This window comes from Dipodomys ordii, unplaced genomic scaffold, assembly GCF_000151885.1.
Source record: "Dipodomys ordii isolate 6190 unplaced genomic scaffold, Dord_2.0 Scaffold117, whole genome shotgun sequence".
NCBI classification, from domain to species: domain Eukaryota; kingdom Metazoa; phylum Chordata; class Mammalia; order Rodentia; family Heteromyidae; genus Dipodomys; species Dipodomys ordii.
Window position 1 is genome coordinate 3913112 of NW_012267333.1, and position 13226 is coordinate 3926337.

Sequence of the window (13226 nt, forward strand, 5' to 3'; positions counted from 1 at the left end):
AGAGCTGGGATTTGAATTCAGTGTGGCTCCCTAGTTCATGCTCCCAATTAAGATCTGTATTTTTCCACAGTAGCTTTCTCCCAAGATGGCAGCGAGATTTTCCAAGTGAATTGCTTGGTGCAATGTGTGATATGATGTAAGTACACAACGCAGATCATGGATTTGTATTCTCATAGTGTCAACATCATCTAGAGAGGCCCAGTTCACCATAATGACCTGCCATTCTTTAGCTAAGAAGAGGACAAGCTTTATAGAATTGTGAATTATATTTCCATTTCAAACATAGTTGAGTCTATCTTATCTATAACTTGATTTCTACTTTACGTCCTTGCTCACAGCCAAGGGGTATTATACCTCCCTCCTATGAAGTAACTTCAGATTAATGATCTCCCTCTGAAAAACCACTGAGGATACAAATCTGCATTTTCTAAAAATTTTGCTGATGATTAGACATGAGCTCTAGTTCCCAGGGCACCACTGCTAGGTTTAAGATCCACTAGAACACTTGGAGTAATATTGTAAACTATTTAAAACCCCAGATGTATGTTCAAATTTTTCTATTCCTATCTCTGAGCTCTCAGGTTTGAGCTGTTTCCTGACATTATGAATCTGTTTGTGTCTCTACTTCCTCCCTCCCCTTCCAACTTACTCATCAAGGTTTTCTGACTTACTGATGGTTGAATATCTGTGGGTATGTTTTCCCCCATAGAATTAAAACAGTCTTTCAACAGAATTAAAACTTTTTTTTCTTCTTGGTGGCGTTGATCACTAGCTGGATGAATGCTTTGGTCACTGCTAAATTTATTCCCATGAACCATCCTTTATCCCAACCCTATATAGAAAGTAGATACGAAAGGTCAGGGACTTTATCTCGTTCATTAAAAGATATCCAACACTTGGAATATGTGTTTAATACAAGGAAGCTAGAATCAATGTATATAAATGAATGGAGGCATGCATTGCTTCTTTATATGGGAAACAATTTTTTTCTTTTAAATTCTGGTACTGGGGCTTGAACTCAGGGCTTGGGTCTATCCCTTAGCTTTATCTGTTCAAGGCTGATACTCTACCACTTGAGCCATGCCTCCATTTCTGACTTTTTGGTGGTTAATTGGTTAAGAGTCTCATGGACTTTCCTGCTTGGGCTAGCTTTGTTTGTTTGTTTTTGGGTCTGGTCATGGGGCCTGAACTCTGGGCCTGGGCACTGTCCCTCAGCTCTTCAGCTCAAGGCTAGTGCTCTATCACTTGAGCCACAGTGCCACTCCAGCTTTTTTCTTTTTGCTTATGTGTGCTGAGGAATCGAACTCAGGGCCTCAGGCATGCAAGGCAAGCGCTCTACCACTGAGCCATCTTCCCAGTTGGGCTAGCTTTGAACTGTGATCCTCAGATCACAGCCTCTTGAGTAGCTAGGAATATAGGGATGGGTCCCTGGTACCAAATTTCATTGAGACATGAAATAAATAGAAGAGAAAGCAGCTACATTTTTAAAGAGAAGTAGATTGCTAAGAAACTGTGAATGTGGATTCAAGAAGCTTTTTCTTTGACTTTGGTACTAGGGTTTGAACTCAGGGCTTTGTGCTTGCTAGGCAGGGGCTATACTACTTGAGCCACATCTCTGAACAGCTTCAAGAAAGCTTTTAACTACTGAGACCCCAAACAAAAGTCAGACTGGCATATATGAGTAGGAGACTAGCTGTGAAAGCTAAGTAACCTCAATTACATGACATCAGGTCTTTTTTTTTGTTAGTCTTGGGGTCTGAACTCTGGGCCTGGGTACTGTCCCTCAGCTCTTCAGCTCAAGGCTAGCGCTCTACCACTTGAGCCACAGTGCCGCTTCCGGCTTTTTCTGTTTAGTGGTGCTGAGGAATCGAACCCAGGTCCCATGCATGTGAGGCAAGCATTCTACCACTGAGCCACCTTCCCAACCCTGACACCAGGTCTTTAAGATGCTCTTCCAACAAGATTTCAGAACCGTTATTGACCACAACAATCTGTGCTCACTAAAACCCTCCAAACAAAGGTTTGCTGTAATTCTGTCCCTGTTGTACGTTGTACATATTGTACACTGGTGTGCATGAAGTGAGGGCAGGGAAGGAGGGTCAAATCAGTTTCCTTTTTAGTACACCGGTCCACAGGAGACCTGATAGAAAGTACTGGACCATTGCAATCTTAAACGCTGAGCTGAATGAGGAGATAGAATAAGGGGAAGAATGCAGCAGATATTTGATGACTGCAGGTCATGCTAGGGACAGACAGGGTTGATTAAAGTCTTTGCTTTCTAGGTACATAACTAGTCTATCCTCTTGAAATTAGAAGAGTCATGAGACTCTCTTCTGGATAGAATTGAGGTCCAAAACATTCAGTTCTGTTCCTTGCACATCTCCCCGAGATCCTCCATGCTACAGAAGATTCAGTGGAGTTTCGTAAACTTAGGGATGTGCAGAGCCATTGAAGGGTGACCTTCTAGGTCTCTGAATTATTGTGTGGAGCAGAGCTTCTGACATGTGATTCTATAAAATGAGAAGGACTTAAGGTGACATACAGAGGAGGTTAAGTATTGGATAAACAGTCCGATAAAGAAATCTTTATTCTGTTGAGATTTTGTGACCCGTTGTCGTCACAATTAACCTACCTTGACTGATGCAATCATCAAAAGGAACACAACAGAACACACAGAATTTGTTGGATTTCCCTAATGCCCTTTGATTTTCTTTCACCAAGTTGGCCTACCCTACCTTCAGATTCTGCATTCACAGATTTAGCTAACTCAGGGCAAAAAATATTTAAAATTAATTGTTTCTGGACTGCACATGTGCTGATCTTTATTTTTTGAATGAGGATTCCTTAAAGAATATAGTATACCAATTAGTTACATGTCATTTACATTGCATAAGGTGTTGTAAGTAATCTAGAGGACTGAAAGTATAAGAGAGGATATGTCTAGTTTATATGTAAGAATCTATCTAGGAGATCTGATTATAATGAGGGATGCTCTCTATTTATCAGAAATGTTGGTGTGCCTTTTAGCAGCCTTACTCAGTGAGTACAGTATTTGTCTGTAGCCTGTGGCAACTGGAATTAAGAGGAATACAGGATTTTTTTTTCTCTCTTGGTGGAAGGAACCACTTCCTGCTTAGATCTACTTCCTGCTTGGATTGACTTCCTGCCCAGAGCCACTTCCTACTTAAACTCTGCGGCTATTGTACTTACAGATGAGATCAGGTACCTTCAAGGTAGTATGGCCGTAAACTCATAGTACTTATATAAGTATGCTTGCCATTCTGTAGGAAACAGTCAGAAGACCTAGAAAATTTAGAATCCTTTTCCTCCTTTATTAATCTATGATAACACAGACTGAACTTAGACCAGTGATGTCCTTGTCCATCCTCTCCATCAGATGCTGGGTTTACCTATATGCCTGAGCTTGTGGCAAATACTGGCAAATACTCCATAGTGATGCTAATTAGATTGGCACACCCACTTGCCTTGGCATGTTTTATGGATGACCCAAATTGCAAACACCAACATGTTTAAAACATATGCTTTCTGCTTTGTGTAATTTCAGATCACCAAAATATGCCTACAAATAGGAGTATGTGCATATAGACTCTCAAATATTCTTTTTTGCTTGGCTGAAAGAAATATGCTTCTGCAATGTGTCTTTAACTCCCACACATGCCCCTCCGTGGCTGGCACATCTCCTAATTATTTCTATCTACTCCCTCCCCATAGACCTTTTTGTGTGTATATTTTGGCACACATTCTTTCGGTTCTCCCTACTTCCTTTCTGCCTCTCTTTCTTTCTCTGCCTCCCTCCTGTTCCCTCCTCTTCACAACTCTTTAGAAAATTTGTTAAACTATACACTCTTTATTATTAATGTACATTTATGAAAAATTCTTCACAGTTACAAAAGTGCATGGTTATAAAATCATCTCCATACAAAGGTTGGCATCTTCTCTTGAACCCCTCTCCCTCCCTCCCCCTCCCACCACCAGGCATTCAGTGCTTTGCAAAACAGTGCTTTGAAAATGAAGAGTTCTATGGGTCCCAGCTCTCCAGTACAAATGGTAGCAAACATGAAGGTGATTTGTGATTAGCCACTCCCCTTCCCCACTGCTCTTTGACTTCCTTCTAGGGTGAAGAGTAGAGAAATTTCTCTAGCTTTTTGGGGGAGATGATCTTTTAAGGAATGAGTAAAGGTGTTGTCTTTTGTTCTACCATTGGAAAAACTGTCAGCAAAGAAAGCTGTAGAGAAAATGGAATTGTTGGAACTCCTTGAGAGCTGAGGAGGAATGCCTGTGTTTGTTCAGATTTCAGATATCTAGTTGCTTGAAAGAGGTCATGAAATGCTATCACATTTCTGGTGACCTAGTTCTTCAAGGTCTCCTGGGAATTATGGTAAGAATGAAGAAGGAGAAGCAGGAGGAAGAAGAGGAGGAGGAGGAGGAGGAGAAGAAAAGAAGAAGAAGAAATAATAATAATAATAACAATAATAATAATGAGTTTTAGGGTATCCAGAGTGGTGCAGATGTGGGATTTTTTCTAAGGAATCTTTTTCTGCATCAGATTTTGATCATGATAGTTCTGTTGGTTAAATGTTGATATCCTCAGACCCAACATGAAGGATGAGGGTAAATCTTTGAGTCATAGAAAAGGAGAGAGGCAAGCAAAGGAAGTCAGGTTCTCATTAACAGGCTTCTGCCTCAGAGTTTTCTCCTTTTGTATTTTCTACACCGTCAGACCCATCCAAGCCTAGTGGGTTTCCATCTGGATATGTTAAAGAATGCAGTAGTCTGATGGCTAAGTGGATGGTGTCAGGTAACTGGACTCTAATCCCACAGAGATATTTTCTCCCCAGTCACAAGATAATCAGCACAAATGGAACCTCACAGACAGACACATAGAGATATCCCATCACATCTGTGCTAGCCAGTGCTGAACAACTTGATAAAAGCTTGAAAGAACAATGGTTAGTGGTCACCAGAGACAGGAGAAGAATCACAACCAGGATTGCTAGCTTATTTCTAGAAATTTCATTCTAACAGTCTGAACAAGATGGTGGTGGTATGGTGGTGGATGAGTTTGTTGCTAGTAGGGAGGTTCAATGTCTCCCTCACTATACTTGAGGTAACTGGAGGACCTTCTAGTAGCTAGAGAAAGTTTTTTCTTTAAAGGCCATGTATCCTCCTCAAAATGTCACCATGAGTGGAGATCAAATTGTCCCACTTGAAAGGAGACTTGATCTCAAGGGGACATTTGGCATCTTGTCTAGTTCTAGTTCTATGCACAAAAAGAGAATAGGTACATATCTTAAAATATATTAGTTACAATTCAACAAACGAGTCCCCAAGAGATTATTATAGATGAGCATAGTGTTCCTCTATAGGTAGTTAAACTATTCTGTCAGGACTATTATTTCTAAAAGTTCTTTCCCCCAAACTTTAGGCTGTCAGCTTGATTGGTAGGAAGTGGCTGGAGGACATTACCCTTAGCCACAATGAAAGGAGAAAGCAGGTATCTAGTTGTGTGTCAGATGTCACAGGGGCAGGGACTTGGCCCACATGGCCTGGGGACAAAATTAGTTCAAGTTTCTGAGGGAGTGTTTAGTAGATTAGTTCAGGGAAGATGAGTGAGGGAAGACTTTGGACAGGATGTCATAGTCTCCTTCCTTCATTTCATGTTTATCTGGAGGATGGGGGTGATGGATGCTTGCTGGGGCTGGGGGGTAAGAGAAGAAAAGTCCCTCTTTTCATTCTCACCCTGGCCAGCCCTGACAGTGCCTTAGGTCTTCCAGCCCCTGTGGAGGTAGGAGTAGACCTCACTCCTCACTGCTTCCCAAGGATTTTATTAATTATGATTACTATTATTGTATATGACAGCTGCTACTGGCCACAAGTTTGGATGCTTTATATATACACTGCATCTCCATTTCAGAGGCTGTATAACTTGGGCTGCTCTGAACACATCTCCATGCACAGCTGAGTTCTATGTCTTTTGTTTAGATGATCTATTAGCATGTTCATGATGGCTGAATTCTAGAGTCCTTCCACTCACTCCTCCAAGGTATTCTGTTCCCCAAGCTTCTGGGGAAAGAGAACCACAATGGAGTTAAGTGAATTTTACTACTCTAGTCACACTTGGGTTGTTACTTCAAGCACAAGTCAGACTCAGTCCTGAACTTCTCCTTTCCTATCTATAAATCAGCCTTACTGGTGTTTGGATTAGTCTCCCACATGAGGTTATAAAAAGCCGAGGAGATGGATACAAAAGCACTTCCCAAACTAGTGCTAAAGCAGACAGGGAAGGTGAGGAAGCAGAAGGAACTATGGTAAAGAGGATGATGATGACGATAATTGTGCTTTACATGTAGTTACTTGGTTATTGACTGATTAGATGCGAGATCCCTGAATGGTTCTGCTTGTTACCTCCTTTTCTGGAGTCGGTCCAGATAACCTTGGATAAAGTTATGCAGCTCTCTACATACAACTGCAAAATAGGAACAATAAACACCACTAGGCAGTGTTGCTGTAAGCATTGAAATACATGAGTCGGTAGATATAGTCGCACCCAGAAGAGTGCTTGGCCCTTATCAGCAACTCCATCAGCACTACTTGGATTTGAATTGATAGAGTTTGTCATGTTCCCCACTGGAACATCACCGTTGGAGGGGGCAGTAGAAACAGTGAAGACTTGATTGTGATCATCAAATGGCATGTTGACTTTTCCACCTCTCTGAACCTGAATTGCCTCTTCTGCAAAATAGCCACCAGAACATTCCCCTCAAAAGATTGCTGTGTATGTAGAGGGGATTGTCTGTGGAGAGAGCACAGAGCCTGCCATGGCAGGGGCTCCTGAATTAATAGCTCTGCCACCCTTATTCTTAAATAAGTGTGTTGCTTAGAAGAAAACGAATACCCTCCTGTGGTCCATCGTGATGGTGGTAGCTATGTTCTGTCATGCCATGGGTCTGTAGCCCACAGTTTACGTGTTTCTGGTGAGATCCTTTGGTGTGAGCACCATGTCAAGAACAGTCACATCACTGGGGTCCCATGATTTCAGGATTCTTCCTGCTCTGTTGTGGGGGGTGGGGAAGGGTGGAGTACCTGCCTTCCTCTTGTAAAGCCAAGGCTTAAGTGAGAGGCGGAAGACAAGGGTAGGAGGAAGGGCAGTGAAGGTGTCCATCTGATCAGCCTGCTCCCTGGACCTCACCGGTAGGTCATAGCTGGGGAATATGGTAGGTGGGGGTAGTCAGTGGGAGGGGGGTCTCACCTCATAGCTGGTGATAGGAGGAGGCCAAAGGGACTGGCAGGGAGGCATTCTCATTCCCAGGAGGCAATGGCTGGCAGTAGGGAGGGCTTAGAGACTGGGTATCATAGGGAAAGGTTTGGTCCTATGCCAGACCCCCTTGCAGTCAGTTCTCAACACACCATACATGTTGTGGCCTCTGTCATTTGCTTTTGTCCAACCTTCTTGGTCTATTTGACACAGGAAACCTTTTTATTTTTATTTTTTGATGACCCAGCTCACCAGTCCCTCCACTCTGTTTATTTATTTTTTTAATTCTTGATGACTTCTTTTCTGGGCTTCCAGGACTATGTGCTCAGAGCACTGACCAATGGCCATCAAGGGGTCAGGATGGACTTCCTGTCCTCTACTAGAGCAGGTGCCTTGAGTGCAAGGGAATAGTTGGATTTATCCCGTACCCCCAGTTTCTAAGGGCACAGTGCCTGACCCCCAAGTCGACAGATGCTCACACAAAGTTAGTGTCCCGACCTTGTTTGAGCCACGATGGAGGTGCCGAGGTGCCGTGGAACCAGGGTGGGCAGCCAGGGTGGGTTTCCGATGGTTATCAGAAATGGCAGTGCAGCATGGAGGGATGAGAGGCACCGGTATCAAATCTCCTCTTCTTCACTGGCCTTGCTCCAGCGATGACAGCAGTTGGCGGTGATGCCCAGGAGGAAGTTGGTAGCCACAGAAGCGATGGAGACCACGAAGCCCACAAAGGCGATGAAGAGGTAATCGTCCAGGGTCAGAGTCAGGTGGCAGGCCTTGAAACTCTCCTCGGTGAGTGAGAAGAGAGGGGCCCCCTCAACTTCAGGGGGCCCTCGACACTCAGCCAGCTGAGAATCTGCAACACAGAACATGGGCAGGGTTGAGCAAAATGGACCAGAGAAGACCCACCCCTACTCCTTATTGGGTTTCCTCCATACACCGCCAGTTTACTTATCTTCTTCTGTCTCCTCAAGGACACTTAAGGCATTTTTATACCTGTCTTTATAGGTGTGAAAAAAAACATTACTGCTCATAGAGCCTAGAAATTTGCCAAAAGTCCTGTGGTAATGAATGGTAGAGGCTCAGGCATTTTTTTGGTGGGGGCACTGTTGTCTTTTCCAGTAGTTTCTTACTGGTTCAGGGCTTATGACCCTAAGCCCTGTCCACACACTCAGTGGAGTGAGTGCTCCAGTGTTATCACTCTCAGCTCAACACCTTCCATTTTAATTAATTAGTGAATTAATTAGCTGTAGAATGAAAGTCAGGATCCTCACTGTGGGCTCCAAGGATAATTCCCCAGCTCTTTCATTCTGCCTCTTCTTTATCTTGCTCCAGCCATACATGCCTCTGATCTCCCATGACCCCATGCAATCTCCTTTTAGCAGGGAGAGGGTGCTTTTCCACTTGCTCCTGATGAACGGGCTTTTCCCCTTGGTATCGGCACATCTCATCTCCTTTGGGGTTTTGCTTGATATCATCTTATTAGTGGGGCATTCTCTTATGATTCTGTATAAAATAACACCCCATTTTTCCCTTCCCCAGGGGGACAATTCCATTATTTAACTAACAACTCTATCATTTTTCTCCCATGGTATTTATCATTGCCTGACAGCTCGTCTTTTGTGCATTTTCTCCTCCTTGAAGATAAGCTTCTATCATTGTACCCTCAGCATCAGAAGGGTGTAATATCCAGAGCAGGTGTACAATGAAACCTTGTTTTTTGTTTTTGTCTGTCATGGGGCCTGAACTCTGGGCCTAGGTGCTGTCCCTCAGCTCTTCAGCTTAAGGCTAGCACTCTACCATTTAAGCCATAGTGCCACTTCCGGCTTTTTCTGTTTATGTGGTGCTGAGGAATTGAAACCAGGGCCTCATGCATGCAAGGCAAGCGTACTACCACGGAGCCACCTTCCCAGCCCACAATGAAGCCTTGTTAAGTGAATACGGGACACTGAGTCCAAAGCCTTAGGTCTGTCTACTACCCAGGAGTCCCTCTGCTAACCTATGGGGCTTTTCCAGACACAGAGAATAGGTCAAGGCAATGGATTCTGCAGCTATAATCCTGGGTCAAGTTTTCATCTCTCACTAGTTGTGTGAAGGGGGCTGTTCCTTTTCTGGGTTGCTGTCTTCTCCAGAATTTCCCTTTCCCTCTTACGTTCACCTCTTTAGGGGCCTGGTGGTTGTCAGTAGTCGGATCTGACTCTGCCTTGCAGGTAGGAGTGGAGTGTGGGAACAGTTCTGCCCTGCAGGGCTGGGCACTGGCTTCAGAGCCAGCTGGACCTTTGTTCAAGTCATAAATGTTAATTGAGTTTTTACCCTGGGAAAGTCTTGTGTGTGTGTGTGTGTGTGTGTGTGTGTGTGTGTGTGTGTGTCTGTGTCTTTCTGTGTCTTATGTTCTGCCTCTATAAGAAGAGCAAAAATCCAATTTAAATTTCCTAAGAGTCAGTGTGAAGTTTTTTTTTTTTAATTATGGAGTATTTAAATTAAGGGTGTATAAAAGTCAAGTATTCATTATATGATTCTTGAGGGCAGAGAAGAAAATGAATGGACTTCAGTTGATCTTTTTGACAAATGGATGCGTATCTTCATTCTCAGAAATGGGAGGTCAGGTTTGAGCCGAGGAGAAGGCCAAGTTCTAGATTAAATTGTCCCTATAGGTTATTTGCACTGGACTTCAGTCCCCTGGCTGGGCCAGGATTACATCTGGAGTTGACCTGCAGGAAACGCTCCTCTAGAAACAGAAAAGATGCTCAACTCCAAAGTCTATTGGGCACCTGAGCAGAGTACACAGACTGCTAGAGGACAAGCTGGGAGCAGTCAGCAGGACACATGGGATGCAAGGCGGGAAGCTGGGTGGAGGGAGAGCTGACAAGGCTCTCAGTAAGTCAGAGTGTAGCCTAGTAGTTTCCTTTAGCTCTTTTTGTCTGAATCTTTCTTCAAAAAACACGAAGACAACTGAGAATCCCACAAAGAAAAATGGGAAGAAGTAATGGGGTGAAAAAAAAGACCTAAAAGGGACCACATCACTTGACGATGTCTACATTGGCAAGGGTTTGTCCCCATGAGGAATGGTGGTCAGTGTGTCATGGGACAGACCTGTTGTAGGGAGGAACTGGGGACCTGCTTGCCTCTTACGATGGGTCTGTGGATGGCCTTTGTCCCTTTCAGGAGCTCTGGTCCCTAAACTGCCCTGCTGTGTGGGGCTGTGCTGTTACGATCATGGACTCCTCCCTTGCCTGCTGGGAGCCTAGGCCTCTGTAGGGGAGCAGGGATTTTTAGAGCTTCCCAAAAGAAGAGGAGTCCCTCTGTGATCTTGAGCTAAGCACCCAAAGGCCCTTTCTGTCACTAGTGACAGGAGAGAGGGAAGACGTAGTCTGCAGAGGCTGGGCTGGGGGGAGCTTGCTTCAGGCAGCCACCCCCTCCTGCCCCCCAGCATTGTCCCATCTCAGTCCCCAGCTATTTCAGTCCCGGAGAACTTCCTCCCACAGCTCTGTGGAAACACTGGAATCGTGACCCACAGGCCCCCTCATACTATTTTGGTCTAGGGCTCCCCACTCAGTCATCCTCTCTTTCCTACCTCATTCAACACTATTTTTTTTCTTCTGAGCAGACAGAGTCCAGGGATGGGATCCTAGTGATTACTATTATTCTGAGGCCTGTGTTAGGTGTAGTCACATGGGAGAGCTGGTGGCTGAGGCCACTGCTGAACTTTGCTGGCCTCTGGGTCAGGCTTCGACACCCGGGGTGAGGTCTGGATCCGTCAAACCAATGTGACTCCATTAGGCCTCCATTCCACTCTCCATCTGGGATTGGCGGATTGAATCGCTACATCTCAGCTCTCTTTCTCAGTTTCCCATCTAAGAACACATCTTGAGGACTCTGTTGAGGTCCTCTGGGCAGACCACAACTTGGACTGTTAGTCCAGAGCCTGACTCTTGAGGATGTATAGCCAGACTTCCAAGGTTCCAGTCCTGACTTAATCAGTACCTGAGTGACTTTGGGCAAAACACGCCACCTCTCTGTTCCCTGTTTTCCTCTTACAGAGAACAGGGGCCTCGTGAGAGTTCTTGTGAGGGTAAGATGAACGAAAGTACAAAATAAACTTCGAATAAGGCCTGGCAGATAGTACGTATTAAAATAAATAGTGTTATTCATTACCATGTCTCCAAAGGAATTCAAAAGGAGCCTGGTAGTGCAGAACAAATGCGGAGAAGTCAATGAACCTGAGCTATAGCTAAAGCTCTACTGCTTTGTACGTGAGATGACTCTGGAAGAGCCTTTTCCTTATTCTCAATCTCAGTTCCCCCTTCCCTCCCCCCCAGAAAATGGGAATGATAAAAAGTGGATTCAATGAGATAAATGCATGCCAAGTTCTTAGGTGTGAGAAAGCTTTCCTACTTCCTCCCTGGGTACTTCAGGGAAGAAAGTCCGTAAGTCTCCTCTCTCCAACAAACTCCCCCAAAGTTGGAAGTCTGGTAGAACAGTAACCTTGAACAAAAATTCTCAGGATCAAGGCTCAGGCTCTGAGTTCAAGTCCCCGGGACCAGCACCAAAAAAAAAAAATCAACTCATGTTTGTTGATTGAAAGAATAGATGTAGGGGCTGAGAATGTGGCTCAGTGGTAGAATGCTTGCCTAGCATGCATGAAGCCCTGGGTTCAATTCCTCAGTACCACATAAACAGGAAAGAGCCAGAAGTGGCGCTGTGGCTTAAGTGGTAGAGTGCTAGGCTTGAGCAAAAGAAGCTCAGGGACAGTGTCCAGGCCCTGAGTTCAAGCCCCAGGACTGGTAAAGAAAAGAAAGAAAAAATAAAAGTACAGATGTACAAAATGGGACACCTAGAGGTTTCACTTTCTTTGGGAATCTATGCTTTAGGAATTCCTCCCCTTGTAACCCCCTACCCCCGTCCAGCCGTGCCCTCTTACCCGCTGTACAGCGCTGGATTCGGTTTCGCAGCCATTTCAGCAGTGGCTCCATGGTGCAGCCACATACCCAGGGATTGCCCCCGATCTGCAGCGTCACCAATCCAGGCAGGTCCTCCAAGGCCTCCAGGCTGAGAAAGGCCAGGCCTCCATAGCTGAGGTCCAGGTCCCGGAGCTGCACAAGGCCCTGGAAGGCCCGGGGGTGTACTCTACGCAGCCACGGGTTGTGACTCAGGTCGATGTGCACCAGCCCATGGGCTTCCTGGAACATGTCAGCCGGCACATGGCTCAGGTTGTTGTAGCTCAGATCCAGGTGTGCCAGACGCTTGGCATGCAGGAAGAGGCCGGGGGGCAGCTCCATCAAGGAATTGTTGCGCAGGTCCAGCACTTGGAGCTCCATGTAGCACGTGAGGTAGCCTGGTGGTACAGCTGTGATGCGGTTGTGGGCCAGGCTGAGGTTGCGGGTGTCCATCGGCAGGTCTGGGGGCACAGAGAATAACCTCTGGCCGCTGCAGTCCACCACTTGGTTGTGGCAGGTACAAAGGACCGGGCAGCTGGTACCTGCCTCCAAGTGTGCGACACCAGCGGCCAAAAGGAGAGAGACTAATAGCATGGCTGGGTGGAAGGGCCCAGGCCAGGGAAGCTGGGCCCAGGTGTCACCCATCTTAGGCAGCCGGCAACAGCAGTGCTGAAGGGAGCCCATCAGGGCTGGGTCCATGGGTCCAACAGTCAGGACACCGGGAGGCAGTTACATCAGAGGCCTGAGTCCCAGAGGTGTGGCTGCTAAGCATGGAGTGTTTCGGCTCAAGCTTTTCCTGGAGCCTCTAAAGCACCAAAGGGCATCTGGAAGAGCCACAGGAAGTCTCTTCTGTTTTGGACCCTAGAGGGAGGCCCAGAAATCCAGTGGAGATCTCCCGGGGTATGAAAAGATGATCAAAACTTGAGAAAGGAAGGAGCGGAGGATGAGGCTGGAACAGATGCCAGCAGGTCCTGAAAGGGACCCTGCAGGTCATGTGTGCCCTGCTAACCCATACC

At 45.6% G+C, this 13226-nt stretch overlaps 1 protein-coding gene across 1 annotated transcript; it reads right to left on the reverse strand.

Annotated features, from left to right (window-relative positions):
* Positions 1–7888: 7888 nt before the first annotated feature.
* Lrrc55 (leucine rich repeat containing 55) lies at positions 7889–12953 on the reverse strand. The gene is made up of 2 exons (XM_013029208.1): positions 12195–12953; positions 7889–8129 (listed from the first exon to the last, which is right to left on the reverse strand). The coding sequence occupies exons 1-2, from the start codon at positions 12907–12909 to the stop codon at positions 7894–7896; spliced, it is 951 nt and encodes a 316-aa protein (XP_012884662.1). The 5' UTR covers positions 12910–12953; the 3' UTR covers positions 7889–7893.
* Between the last annotated feature and the right edge of the window lie 273 nt (positions 12954–13226).

Bases quoted from the DNA above. Each gene is read 5' to 3' on its own strand.
- Lrrc55 (XM_013029208.1), bottom strand. From the start codon at position 12,909: ATGGACCCAGCCCTGATGGGCTCCCTTCAGCACTGCTGTTGCCGGCTG. The intron at 8,130-12,194 runs GTAAGAGGGCAC...TCTGTGTTGCAG, and splicing joins AATCCAGCGCTGTACAGCGG to ATTCTCAGCTGGCTGAGTGT.